The sequence below is a fragment of the Natrix helvetica genome, assembly GCF_964273705.1.
Source record: "Natrix helvetica genome assembly, chromosome: 11".
NCBI lineage: Eukaryota > Metazoa > Chordata > Lepidosauria > Squamata > Natricidae > Natrix > Natrix helvetica.
In genome coordinates, this window is record NC_138562.1 from 7,644,020 (window position 1) to 7,655,486 (window position 11,467).

An 11,467-nucleotide genomic window follows, 5' to 3' on the forward strand; every position below is an offset into this window, starting at 1 on the left:
GCACAAATCCAACCAGTTGGTGCACATTTAACTGATGAATGCTGCATTTCAAAGACTTAGCGCGGAGAGAATGCACTGTTTTGAAGAACAGTTCCTACAAGGGCATTATAGGTTAGTCCTCGACTTACAACCTTTTAGTAAGCTTTCAAAGTTATCATGACACTTAAAAATGTGACTTACCAGCAATCCTCGTACTTGCAACCAACAGAGCATCTCCACAGTCACATGACCCCAATTTGGTTGCTTGGCATCAGGCATGTGTTTACAATGGTTGCAACAGTGTGGGATTCAAAAAGGTTTACTACCGGTTCTTTGGGTGTGGCTTGGCTTGGTGGGCGTGGCTTGGTGGGCGTGGTAGGGGAAGGTTACTGCAAAATCTCCATTCCCTCCCAATCAGCTGGGACTCGAGAGGCAGAGAATAGATGGGGGCGGGGCCAGCCAGAGGTGGGATTTACTTGTTCTCCGAACTACTCAAACTGGTCAGAACCTGCTGAATGTCACCTCTGGGTTGCAACATCTTGGGGTCATACGATCGCCACTTATGACCTCCTCAGCTGGCTTCCAGCAAGCAAAGTCCAAGGGAAAAGATGGATGTGCTTGATAACTGCAATGACTGAATGGCAAAGAGGCTGTAAAATTGGGCATGACTCAAAAACCGCCTTGCTTAACAACAGAAATCAAGAAATTCTGGTCTCCGTTGTGGTCATAAGTCGAGGACTACCTTGCCACCCATTCATGACAAGTTTCACACACTGTGATGAACGCAATCTGTTTTCAGAGCACAGTGTCTAAATCAAGTCATTGTGGTCAGCAAAACAAGGCTCCTGATTGGACATGATCCTACTAGAATAAGGTAACGGTAAAGGTTCCCCTCGCACATGTGTGCTAGTCATTCCCGACTCTAGGGGGCGGTGCTCATCTCCGTTTCAAAGCTGAAGAGCCAGCGCTGTCCGCAGACGTCTCTGTGGTCATGTGTCCGGCATGACTAAATGCCGAAGGTGTACAGAACGTAGTTCCCTTCCCACCAAAGGTGGTTCCTATTTTTCTATTTGCATTTTTACATGCTTTCGAACTGCAAGGTTGGCAGAAGCTGGGACAAGTAACGGGAGCTCACTCTGTTACGCGGCGCTAGGGATTCAAACTGCCAACCTTCTCATCGACAAGTTCAGCGGCTTAGCCACTGTGGCACCGCGACCCAGTCAGAACAAGTTAAGAGAACACAATATTAGTAGGTATTGGCTGTTATATGTAGTACTTTGCCTGAGAGCATGGAACATTTTGAATTAACCACCCAGCAGAATTCACACATGCTAGGCAACATGTACTGTTGTTCAGTGTGATCTTAATACAGCCGGAATGGTTTAAAGTTTTGCTTAAGCCATTGTGTAGCCACAATGGCTGGGGTCCCACAACAGCCCATTGTGGCTTAGAATGTTGAACCACTCTGTAACTGGGTTCATGCATCACAATGAATCATAATTGTAATAAATCCACGGTATGGCTGAATCTTTTAGCAGGCTATATTTATAGCTAATCTTTTAGCTATAAATCAAAACAGTTGGATTCGAACAACTTAAATCAGAAACAAACAAAAAAATGCCCACATTTTAACCTAGGGTGATGTGAATCCAGTTACCAAGGTAGACTAGGATAGGCAGGCGCAAGTTCGTATCCTCCATTCCTCAACATAGCCCTTTCATAACATTCAGGTTGTGGATGTTAAACAAAGGAAGCCTAGAATTCTTTCCTTCCAAGATTGTAAAAGTTAAATCCGTATTTCTTCCTTTCTTCTCAAGTTTGCACATTTTCTTTGCTTCCGATGCTACTTCCCAACTCTATACATCCAATTGTTCTCATGAAAGGTTCCTGGAAGGTCCTGTTGCTGGGCAGCAGTTCTACCACCATTCTTGGTTGAACTGAAAAGTTTAGCTGATAAGAAAGGTATAAAGTAGGTTAGACTTCCTAGGTAGGGTCAGTAAATGGCACCATGTCCCAAAGGTGCTTTTTTTTCAAAAAGGCAACTGGACATTGTATTTCCTAAGAACTTTGTTCCTTAGGACTTTGTTTTTAGGACTTAGTCCCTTTCCTAAGAATTTTGTTTTTCCTAACAAAGTTCAGAACTTTATTGAAACAGTACCTTTGGGATAACTGTGACCTGGATGGCTGAGAGCCTCCACAGACAATGGCACCAGGTGGTCAAAGTTTGTGTTTGTGGAGGCAAATATGTCTCTGAAGATGAATAGCTCTGTCCAGGTGATTGCTCTACAAAGGACCATTAATGGGACTCCAAATGACATGCCTATTGCTGTAGTCCAGCCAACCGCCAACCAAGCATCCTGTGGCCAATGGATTTCTTGCTGGATGTCTGGACGAGATTCCTCCCTGGGCTTCCTGCTGAGGATGGATCCTATAATAACTCATCTCTTTAGGTTTCCTGTTCTGTAGACAGGCTACCAACCCTCTGTCTTCTTCAGCTGAAGGATTTTCTTTGGACCTTGCAGACATTTAACACGCTCCTGGCTCATTCTGGCCGATATGCGAAGATTCCATCTCCTCTATTTGGTGGCATCTTAAACTGACATGGGGTAGAAGGTCCATTCTTAGCACCACTCTGTCTTAATGGAATACACACAAACCCTTTGTTGCCTCTCCTCAGGACTGCCCTACTGTTTTGTAGGTTAGCATGTTATTGGGAGCGGGGCTTTTAAATCGAAAGGGAGCAGTCATGAAAACACTAAAAACCAATGACAAGTCCCAGGAGGAGAAACTGTTGTGGCCTGCCCGACGGCCAGCAGAGCTGGCAACAGAGTCGGACAGTGGGGAGGTTGGGGAGGAACATGGGCCAATCCTGGGGGTTGAGGAAAGCTCAGACGTGGGCTCTCCGTCAGAGGTAGAGAGGGAGCTAGCCAGCAGCAAGGCAGAGGAACAGCTGGAGCCTGTTCCCAGTGTGCGCATGCACAGAGCTGCCAGAAGACAAGAACAACTAAGAAAGCAGGGTTGACTTGGGAGTAAAGCCACACCTCGGAGGTGATTGCCCCCTCCCCAGGGAACAAAAGAGGAGCGAACAGGTAGTGGGCTTTTGCAGCAAGCAATTCATTCCTTCAGTCGTTTCAAGAGTTGAAAGTTCTGTTTGTGACTATAAGAGACTCTGTGCCAAGTGTTGCCTTGCCCTGCGTTTGGAAACTGGTTATCTGGCAGCTCTCCGAGTGAGATAAGGTGCGTGTGGATAAACATTCCTCCGAAAGCCTGTTTGCTAAGCCTTGCTGACTGTGAATGAAAGGAATTCACAATCATGTAAATAAAAGAGGTTTTGCCGGGACCAAGACTTTGCTTCTTGTTTTCTAAGGAAGCCTGGATCAGAACAGAAACAGTGGATAACTGGATCGCGTCATGTAGCTCAGGTAAATATCCCTCCCTTGTGTAGGGTGTCAGCTGCTGCAGGACAGGAAGTCTGAATTTCAGTCTCCTTGCTCATCCATTCGAGTGTTCTCCAGGGCCAGAATAAAGCAATTAATATCACCCGTGCCTCAAGCATCTTGTGATCTCTTTTCGATAGCATTGGAACTGAAGAGAAAGCACAGGTCAGTTTTTTCTGATAAATGGGCCACCATGACATAGATCCATAGGGCTATCTCTATTTTGCTGGCTTCTGAAAGAGACAGGAGTTGTCTGTACCAATTCTTCAGAATTTAAGGCAGAGGTCTTCAAACATGGCAACTTTTAAGACTTGTGGACTTCAACTCCCAGAATTCTCCAGCCAGCAAAGCTGTAAAGAGTCCTACAGTAGGCTGCCAAAGTCCTTCGGAATAAGGCTGATAAGCACCCACCTTTATCTTCCTTGAAACATTGCCAAAGACTTAATTGGCAATTAGCTTGGCAAAGCCACACGAAGCAGAGTCAAAACTGAGCTTCAGAAGGTAAACAGACCAGCATGAACCAAGTTGCTTCCTGCAAAGGCTCTTGTGCCTTTGCTCCTCTTTGTGCCCTATACCTCCAAGCTCCTCTTTGGGCCAATCACCTCCAAGCCTTACTCCCGAGTCATCCCTTCTGTCTTAACTGTTCTTGCTTCTGGCAGCTCTGCCCATGTGCGCACTGGGAACAGGGGAGCCTGTTCCTCTGTCTCACTGCTGTCCGACTCTAGAGGCTCCGGAGGTAGTACATAACTGCCAGATGGCCCTGGCACCCTCTGCCTCCGATGCAAAGCCCTCATCAGAGTTTTCCCCAGACTCCAGGACTGGCCCATGTTCCTCCCCAACCTCCTCACTGTCTGACTCTGCTGCCAGCTCTGCAGGCCACTGAAGCAGTCGGCGTGAGCTTAAATGGACTCCAGAGGATGGTAGAGGACAGGATGGCCTGGAGGAATGTTGTCCATGGGGTCGCAATGTGTCGGACACAACTTTGCAACTAACAACAACATGAGCCTTCTGCCAGACAAGTAAATTTCTCAATAGCAGGTCAAATGCCTAGAGAGCCAAATTTGAAGTCATATCTTGAATGAAGGCTGGCACTTTCCTCCACCTTTCTTCTCTGCTTTTTGGCTTTCAAGATGGAGCCAAGAGAGGGCCGCAGGTCCTCCCTAGAAGATAGGGCTAAAAACAGAAGAGTTTTCTCCATGGGACACTATCTTATCGCTAGAAGAGGCGGCATCCATCATTTCCCTTCCGGCATCTCTAGCTTTGTGACCCAAGAATATTAAGCACTACCTGTCTGGCACAAAAACAACGACAATGTTTGTGGAGGTCTTGATGGAGGAATCATGGCACCTTCACCTTGGGAAGATTTAGTTTGATTTTGTGCATTTACTTTCCACTTTTCCCCCCCGTTTTTAGAAGTCAGGGCAGGGGGATGTGGTAGCTCAGTGGCTAAGACTTGTCAATCAGAAGGTCAGCAATTTGGTGGTTCAAATCCCTAATGCTGACATCTGAATCTTTTCTCCCTTATGTGTTTACATTTCTGTTTACATTTTTCTATCCACATATTTTTGGCCAAGTCCAATCAATATGACCGTCTTGCTCTTTGTTTGAAAATATATATACATATATATTTACAACTGGTAACCCCAACATGGTAGAACATCAGTAAAAGCAAAGAAATGCAGCTTGATGTTAAAAGTGAGCATTTCAGTTATTATCTAAAAATATACAGCTGTTTCAGCAGCTGGTAGCAGCTGGTTGATATTGTCTGGGTTCTGAAGTTAAATAGAATTCGGTCTGATTAGTACATGGTAGAGATTCCTACAGGAAATTCCAGGTTTGTAGGCTGGATTGGGACACGGTGGCTCAGTGGCTAAGACGCTGAGCTTGTCGATCAGAAAGGCCAGCAGTTCGACGGTTCAAATCCCTAGCACCGCGTAACGGAGTGAGCTCCTCTTACTTGTCCCAGCTTCTGCCAACCTAGCAGTTCGAAAGCACATAAAAATGGAAGTAGAAAAATAGGAACCACCTTTAGTTGGAAGGTAACAGCATTCCGTGCGCCTTCGGCATTTAGACATGCCGGCCACAGGGCCCACAGAGATGTCTTTGGACAGTGCTGGCTCTTTGGCTTTGAAACGGAGATGAGCACTGCCCCCTAGAGTCGGGAAGGAGTAGCACAGATGTGCGAGGGGAACCTTTCTTTACCTAGAATTCAGGGCAGGTCTCTCTTTTTCATTCACACAACTTTCCTGGAAGGTAGGTTAGGCTGAGAGAAAATGACTGCCCCTGAGGTCACCCGAAGAGTTTCCAGGACTGAGGCTGGATCTGAACCTGGCTCTGCCCAGTTCTAATGCAACCCTTTAACTATGGCCTCCGTAAGCGAAGTCCATGGTGGCTAGAATTTGGATTCCCAAACTGTCGATGAGGCCCCCAATCAAGAAGGAGAAGACAAGGGACAGGAACAAGCTTGTCTTGAGACCTGGCTGCATCAAAACCCTAAAAAAAAAAAAAAGGATGCAGTTTGGAGCCCCCACCCCCTGTTTTCCAAGTCTGGAGACCCTTCTCTGCATGGTGGGAGAGACTCCTTTCTTGGAAAGCAGGTAAGCTTGCCAAGGTGGCGCAGTGGTTAGAAGGCAGTACTGCAAGCTACTTCTGCTGACTTTGGCAGTTCAAATCTCACTGGCTCAAGGTTGACTCAGCCTTCCATCCTTCTGAGGTGGGTAAAATGTGGACCCAGATTGTTGGGGGAAACAGGCTGACTCTGTAAACCGCTTAGAGAGGGGTGGAAAGCGGTATATAAATCTAAGTGCAATTGCTATTTTCCTTCCTTCCTTCCTAGCTGTTAAAATACTGGATTTTAACAGCTAGGAAGGAAGGAAGGAAAATAGCAATTGCACTTAGATTTATATACCGCTTTCCACCCCTCTCTAAGCGGTTTACTGCTGCCTATTGTCAGCAGTTCGATCCTGACTGGCTCAAGGTTGTGACTCAGCCTTCCATCCTTTCGAGGTGGGTAAAATGAGGACCCAGATTGTTGGGGGAAACAGGCTGACCCTGTAAACCGCTTAGAGAGGGCTGTAAAAGCACTGCAAAGCTGCTTCCTGCCACAGATTTTGACTTGGAGGTGGTGGGGGAGATTAAATCTGACCAAAGAGCACCCAGCTCCCCACCGACTCAATAAGGATGCCACTCCCCCAGGGCGAGACCCGGCCCAGTGGGGTCTTCCCTCCTTCCCTCGGCCTCTCCCTCCAAGCCATGGGAAACCTCCCCCCCCCAAAGGACCGACCCTGGACCAAGGCCGCCCTGCCTCCCATCCCTGCTCACCTGAACCTCTCCTGGCCGGCGGTGTCCCAGATCTGCAGCTTGATCCGTTTGCCGGGCTCGATCTCCACCAGGCGCGAGAAGAAATCCACGCCCACGGTGGGGTCGGAGACCTGGGCGAAGCGGCCTTCGGTGAAGCGGCGGATGAGGCAGGACTTGCCCACCGTCGAGTCCCCAATGACGATCAGGCGGAACTGGTAGAGCCAAATGGCCTCCATCGTCCCTCGGGGGCGAGCGGCGGGCGAGCCTTCGGGGGCGGAGGAGCCAAGCGGGGGCGCTCAGACCCGGGCCCAACCCGGGAGGCTGCTATTGCTGCTGCCAGAGGAGCGCGGTCCCCGCACCGGCCTCTGGGCGGCCTTCCTTCGCCTGGGGAGGAAGGTGGGCGCCTGCTTCTCCCAGCCTCTCGCGGGGAAGGCAGCGGGGCCGCGCCGAGCGCCCCTCGCGGGGGAAAGACTGGGTCCAAGCGGGCGAGCTTCAAAGGGAAGCCCGGCCGAGAGAGAGAGAGAGAGAGAGGCTGGCTGCCCCGAGGGATGCTGTCCTCCCCCCGGCCCGGCTTATGCCGCTCCCGCCTACCTGGAGGGGGAGTGGGGGATTCCCACGTTCAGCCCCGCAGCCTTTCCCGCGAAGCTGCTGCCCACTCGCAACCCGCGCGGGAGGGGGGGAGCTCTCAGCAAGGCTGCCCGGCCGGCCGGAGCCCCGCCGAGACGCCGCTGAGCCGCTGTCGCCGAGTCCCGGGCCGCGACGCGCGTCGGAAGGCGGTCCGGGGAGCGGGAAGCATGCTCCACCGGGGGCGCTGAGCGAGGACCGCTGCCTTTTTTTTTTTTTTTTTGCGCGTCAAGGTCTTCGGGCCCGCGAGGGGGGCGGCCCGGTTGGGGAGCGGCGGGCCAGGCGGCTCTCGGGGCTGCTTCCCACGACCCCCTTCCCCGCGTCAAACGAGTCAACGGGCACCTTTGCCGCCGCCGCCACCGGCCTCCCGAAGATGCTCTGAAGATGCTCTAAAGATGGAGATGCAGGCGAGGGGATGATGGCAGCAGCGGCAGCGAACCGTCTGACTCATCACTGCTGGCAGCCGCCCGCCGTACCGTAGAGCCCCGAAGAGAAGCGCCTCCGCCTCTGACCACCATGGCTACCGTCTGCTTTGGAAAAGACCTGGCAGCAGAAATCAGGCGCTCTGCCCGACCTCCCCCTCCTCATTGCCAAGAGATAGACGCCCCACGCCTGTCTTTTCCCACGCAAATGCCCCACAAAATGAGTTTGGTACCCAGGCCTCCTCCTGGGAAGGATGGGAAGGGAAACATCTGTACTGTTTGTAAGCTTTGGTGCCTTGTATTTGGATCCTAGGTCCGTGATGGCAAACTTATGGCACCCCAGTATGCATGGGAGGCGGAGTGCATGCACGCATGTGCGGGCATGGGGCATGTGCAGGGGTGCATTCGGGAAACCACCCATGCGCGTGGGGGGAGGGCGCATGCGCGGGGGGTTAGGATTAGAGTTAGGGAGAAGAGTATGCGCAGGGGCTGCACACACGTTGCATTATGGGGCTTCAGGGGGCACATGTGCATTCATGCACACATGCACACTTTGGGCACTCAGTCCAGAAAAGGTTAGCCATCACCTAGGGGTTTGTCTGAGCTTCCCAGGTTTGATTGACATTTCTGCGGGTGATGCAATGAAGGCCCTTGTGTCCTGAAAGGGTGTTGGGTAATTCCTATTGTGGCTGAGGGTTAATCCTCCCTTTGTTCAGACCTTGCTGCAGGGAATTTCAAAATACCCTGTCTTGAGTGGGGATTCTGCCTGAGGTGGTTGCTTTGCCTATGAATAGAGCTATCTATCTCTTTATCTCTTAAGTGCTGATAATTGCTGTGGGCCATTAAGAAAAGATGGGGGCTGCTTTCTCCCTCTAAAAAAACATGTTTATCCATTTCTCATCCAGGGAAATATAATATTCTGCCTTTTTAATATTTCTCGAAATATCTCATTCTTCTAGGAGATGGGTGGGTGCTAACTTCCTACTGTTGCAATTGAACATAGAACCTTCTACAGAGCAAATAAGTTCTCTGTCACTGATCTAGAGTCTTCTCAGTCTTAGGAAGCTATTTTGCTCCTCTCTTTCTGCATTTTCAAGCCAGCGTTGGCTCCAGGTGACAACCTGGGCATCTGGTCCCTGCAGTTTTCTTGGCAAGATTCCAGAAGGGACTTATCAAAGCTTTCTTCCAAGGGCTGAGGGACTGACTGGCCCAAAGTCACCCCACTGGCTTTGTGCCTAACACGAGACTCAAACTCAGGATCCCCTAGTTTCTAAGCTGGTGCCTTAACCATCACAGCAAACTGGCTCTGCACTTTGGTTCTAAGGTGAAGGGAAACAATAACTCTTCTCCCAACTTGTGTGGGACTAACTCTACTTGCGCCTGGGAGCTCAGGCGGATGCAAAGTGGAACTCAGTGCTATGTTGGCTGTTCCTGTTTTTATATGATGCCACGCCGTAAGACAAAGCAGAATTAATTTGTTTATTTACTTACTGGGCAGAGATGCAGCTCCAAGCATAAATGGCCTCTTTCGTGATCTGCATTCAACATTCCCTGGCTGGCTGGAAAACCAGGAATGGTCTGCTCAGAATTTCATACTCTTGAGAGGTTCAGTACATGGCAGTGATGGCTAACCTTTTACAGACAGAGTGCCCAAAGCGTGCATGCCTGAATCCCCAAAATGAAATGTGCATACGGCTCCCATGCATGCATCCCATCCCCCATGCATGCATGGTCCCACATGGTCCCACCTCTGCACATGTGCCTCCCATGCCCCGCCCCACACATGCATGGTGCCCCCATGCCCCCCCGCCCCATGCATGTGTCCCTCTCCCCTCACATGCATGCCCCTGCCCGCACACACTCCTGCACAGGTACATGCACCCCCTGCATGCACACGCACATGCACACACATGCCACCCACGCACAACACCTATGCACGCGTGGCAGAGACCCAAAGACCAGCTGACTGGCGGGAGGTGCGCGCCGATGCATAGCAGAGCTGAACTGGGGCAACAGCTCGGGTGGCCACAGAGAGAGGGCTGCATGCCACTTGTGGCACACATGCCATAGGTTTGCCATCAAGGGTATATGGGGTTTGTATCAAGCCAGCTGGCCTTTCCAGCCACAGCCCCAATCCTCTGCTACTTTGGTCTAATGGTTAAGGCACCAGGCTAGAAATTGGGAGTTCTAGTCCTGCCTTAGCCACGGAAGCCAACTGGGTGACTTCAGGTTAATCACCTGACTTTGAGTTCTAGTCCTGCCTTAGGGACAAAAGTCAGCTGGGTGACTTTGGGCCAATAGACTAGGAGCTTGGGAGTTCTAGTCCTGCCTTAGTCATGAAAGCCAGCTGGGCGACTTTGGGCCAGTTACTCTCTCAACTCAACTCAACTCAACTCAACTCAGGGCTATTGTTGTGGGGAAAATGTGTTGATATGAAATGTGTGGAGAAAGGTGTGTTGATATGTTTGCCACCTTGAGTTACTTCTAAAAATAATAAAGGTAAGATACAAACAAACAAACAAATTACACCTGTGTGATACCCATAAAAGGAAGGTAGGGGTTTGATTTCAGTCTCAGTCACTATCTTTCCTTTTTTTTGACTCCCCCTCTCTCTCTCCAGACACCCCCCTCCCTGCTCAGAGGTATGCCCTTTTGACCTTGGTTGGTAGCTGTTGACCTTTAGGCTGGTCCCTCTTTGGGTTTACAGGACATGATATGTTTCATTTGGTCTCGTCTCACTTTGTTGATCCAGGATCCTGTTTGCATTCTTTATTCCTTGCGTCGCTTGGTATTTTAACCGGGCATAGGTCTTACTAAACTGAATGGGCTTTGCTTTCGAACAGGAATGCACAGAATGTCATTCTTAATGTCCACACAGTGAAGATTTTATGCGTAGCTTTCTGGTGAACAATGGAGGATGTGCGCCACGACCTGGCAGGCGATCAAAATTGCAACAATAAATAAAAGGAAGGACTTGTTTTTGCACTGCAGGGTCATGTAGGAAGTTAGGACCCACCCCTCTCCGGGAGGAATGAAATACTCTAGGAAATATTAAAAAGGCAGAATATTATGTTTCCCTGGATGAGAAAAGGAGAAACATGTTTTAAGGACAAAGCAGCTCCTTGCAGCTCCCGTGCGATGGGATTAAGACATGGCCCTCAGGACACGATAGGATTAGCCCTCTACCCATCTCACCACATGGCACCTGGGAAGATTACATCACCCAGCAAGGTTCAACCAAGTCTGGCACTCAGGGCAGCCTACAGAGTTGCCCCCGCATGGTCCTATGGGACTCTGACAACCAATCAGAATACAAGCTCAAATTCAAAAGCCCAGAGAGGGTATAAAACTCAGGAAATCTCAGCATCTCTTCCCTTTTCCCCCCCAGGACTTCAAATCATGTGGTCCTGTCCATCATCAATAAACTTCTTTCCAAGTAACTTCCACGAATCCAGTGTCCTTTTCCCCACTTGGAACTGAACCCAAATGGACATTTCTTCCAATAGAACAGTCAATGTATTACAAGACTCTTCGTTACATCGGAAGTTGAAATGTCTAAATTGAAGTCCACGCATCTTCAAGCTGCTAAGATCGAGAAACATTTCTCCAGGGTCCCCCATGAAAGGCACAGTTAGCTTATCAGTCCCATTTACAACAAGGCATTCTGGGTAAGGAAAACCAGGGGTTAGAAATAATAGAATAACA

At 49.8% G+C, this 11,467-nt stretch overlaps 1 protein-coding gene across 2 annotated transcripts in view; it reads right to left on the bottom strand.

Moving 5' to 3' along the window:
• The window catches only part of RAB39B (RAB39B, member RAS oncogene family), a 404,112-nt gene extending 396,429 nt beyond the window's left edge, over positions 1 to 7,683 (bottom strand). For both annotated transcript variants that reach the window (XR_014176309.1, XM_081964032.1), the window contains exon 1: positions 6,738 to 7,683. Coding sequence is in view for 1 of the 2 variants with exons in the window: in XM_081964032.1 (XP_081820158.1) it covers positions 6,738 to 6,952 (215 nt within the window). In the remaining variant the exon portion in view is untranslated. The remainder of the gene's footprint in view (positions 1 to 6,737) is intronic.
• Positions 7,684 to 11,467: the final 3,784 nt, after the last annotated feature.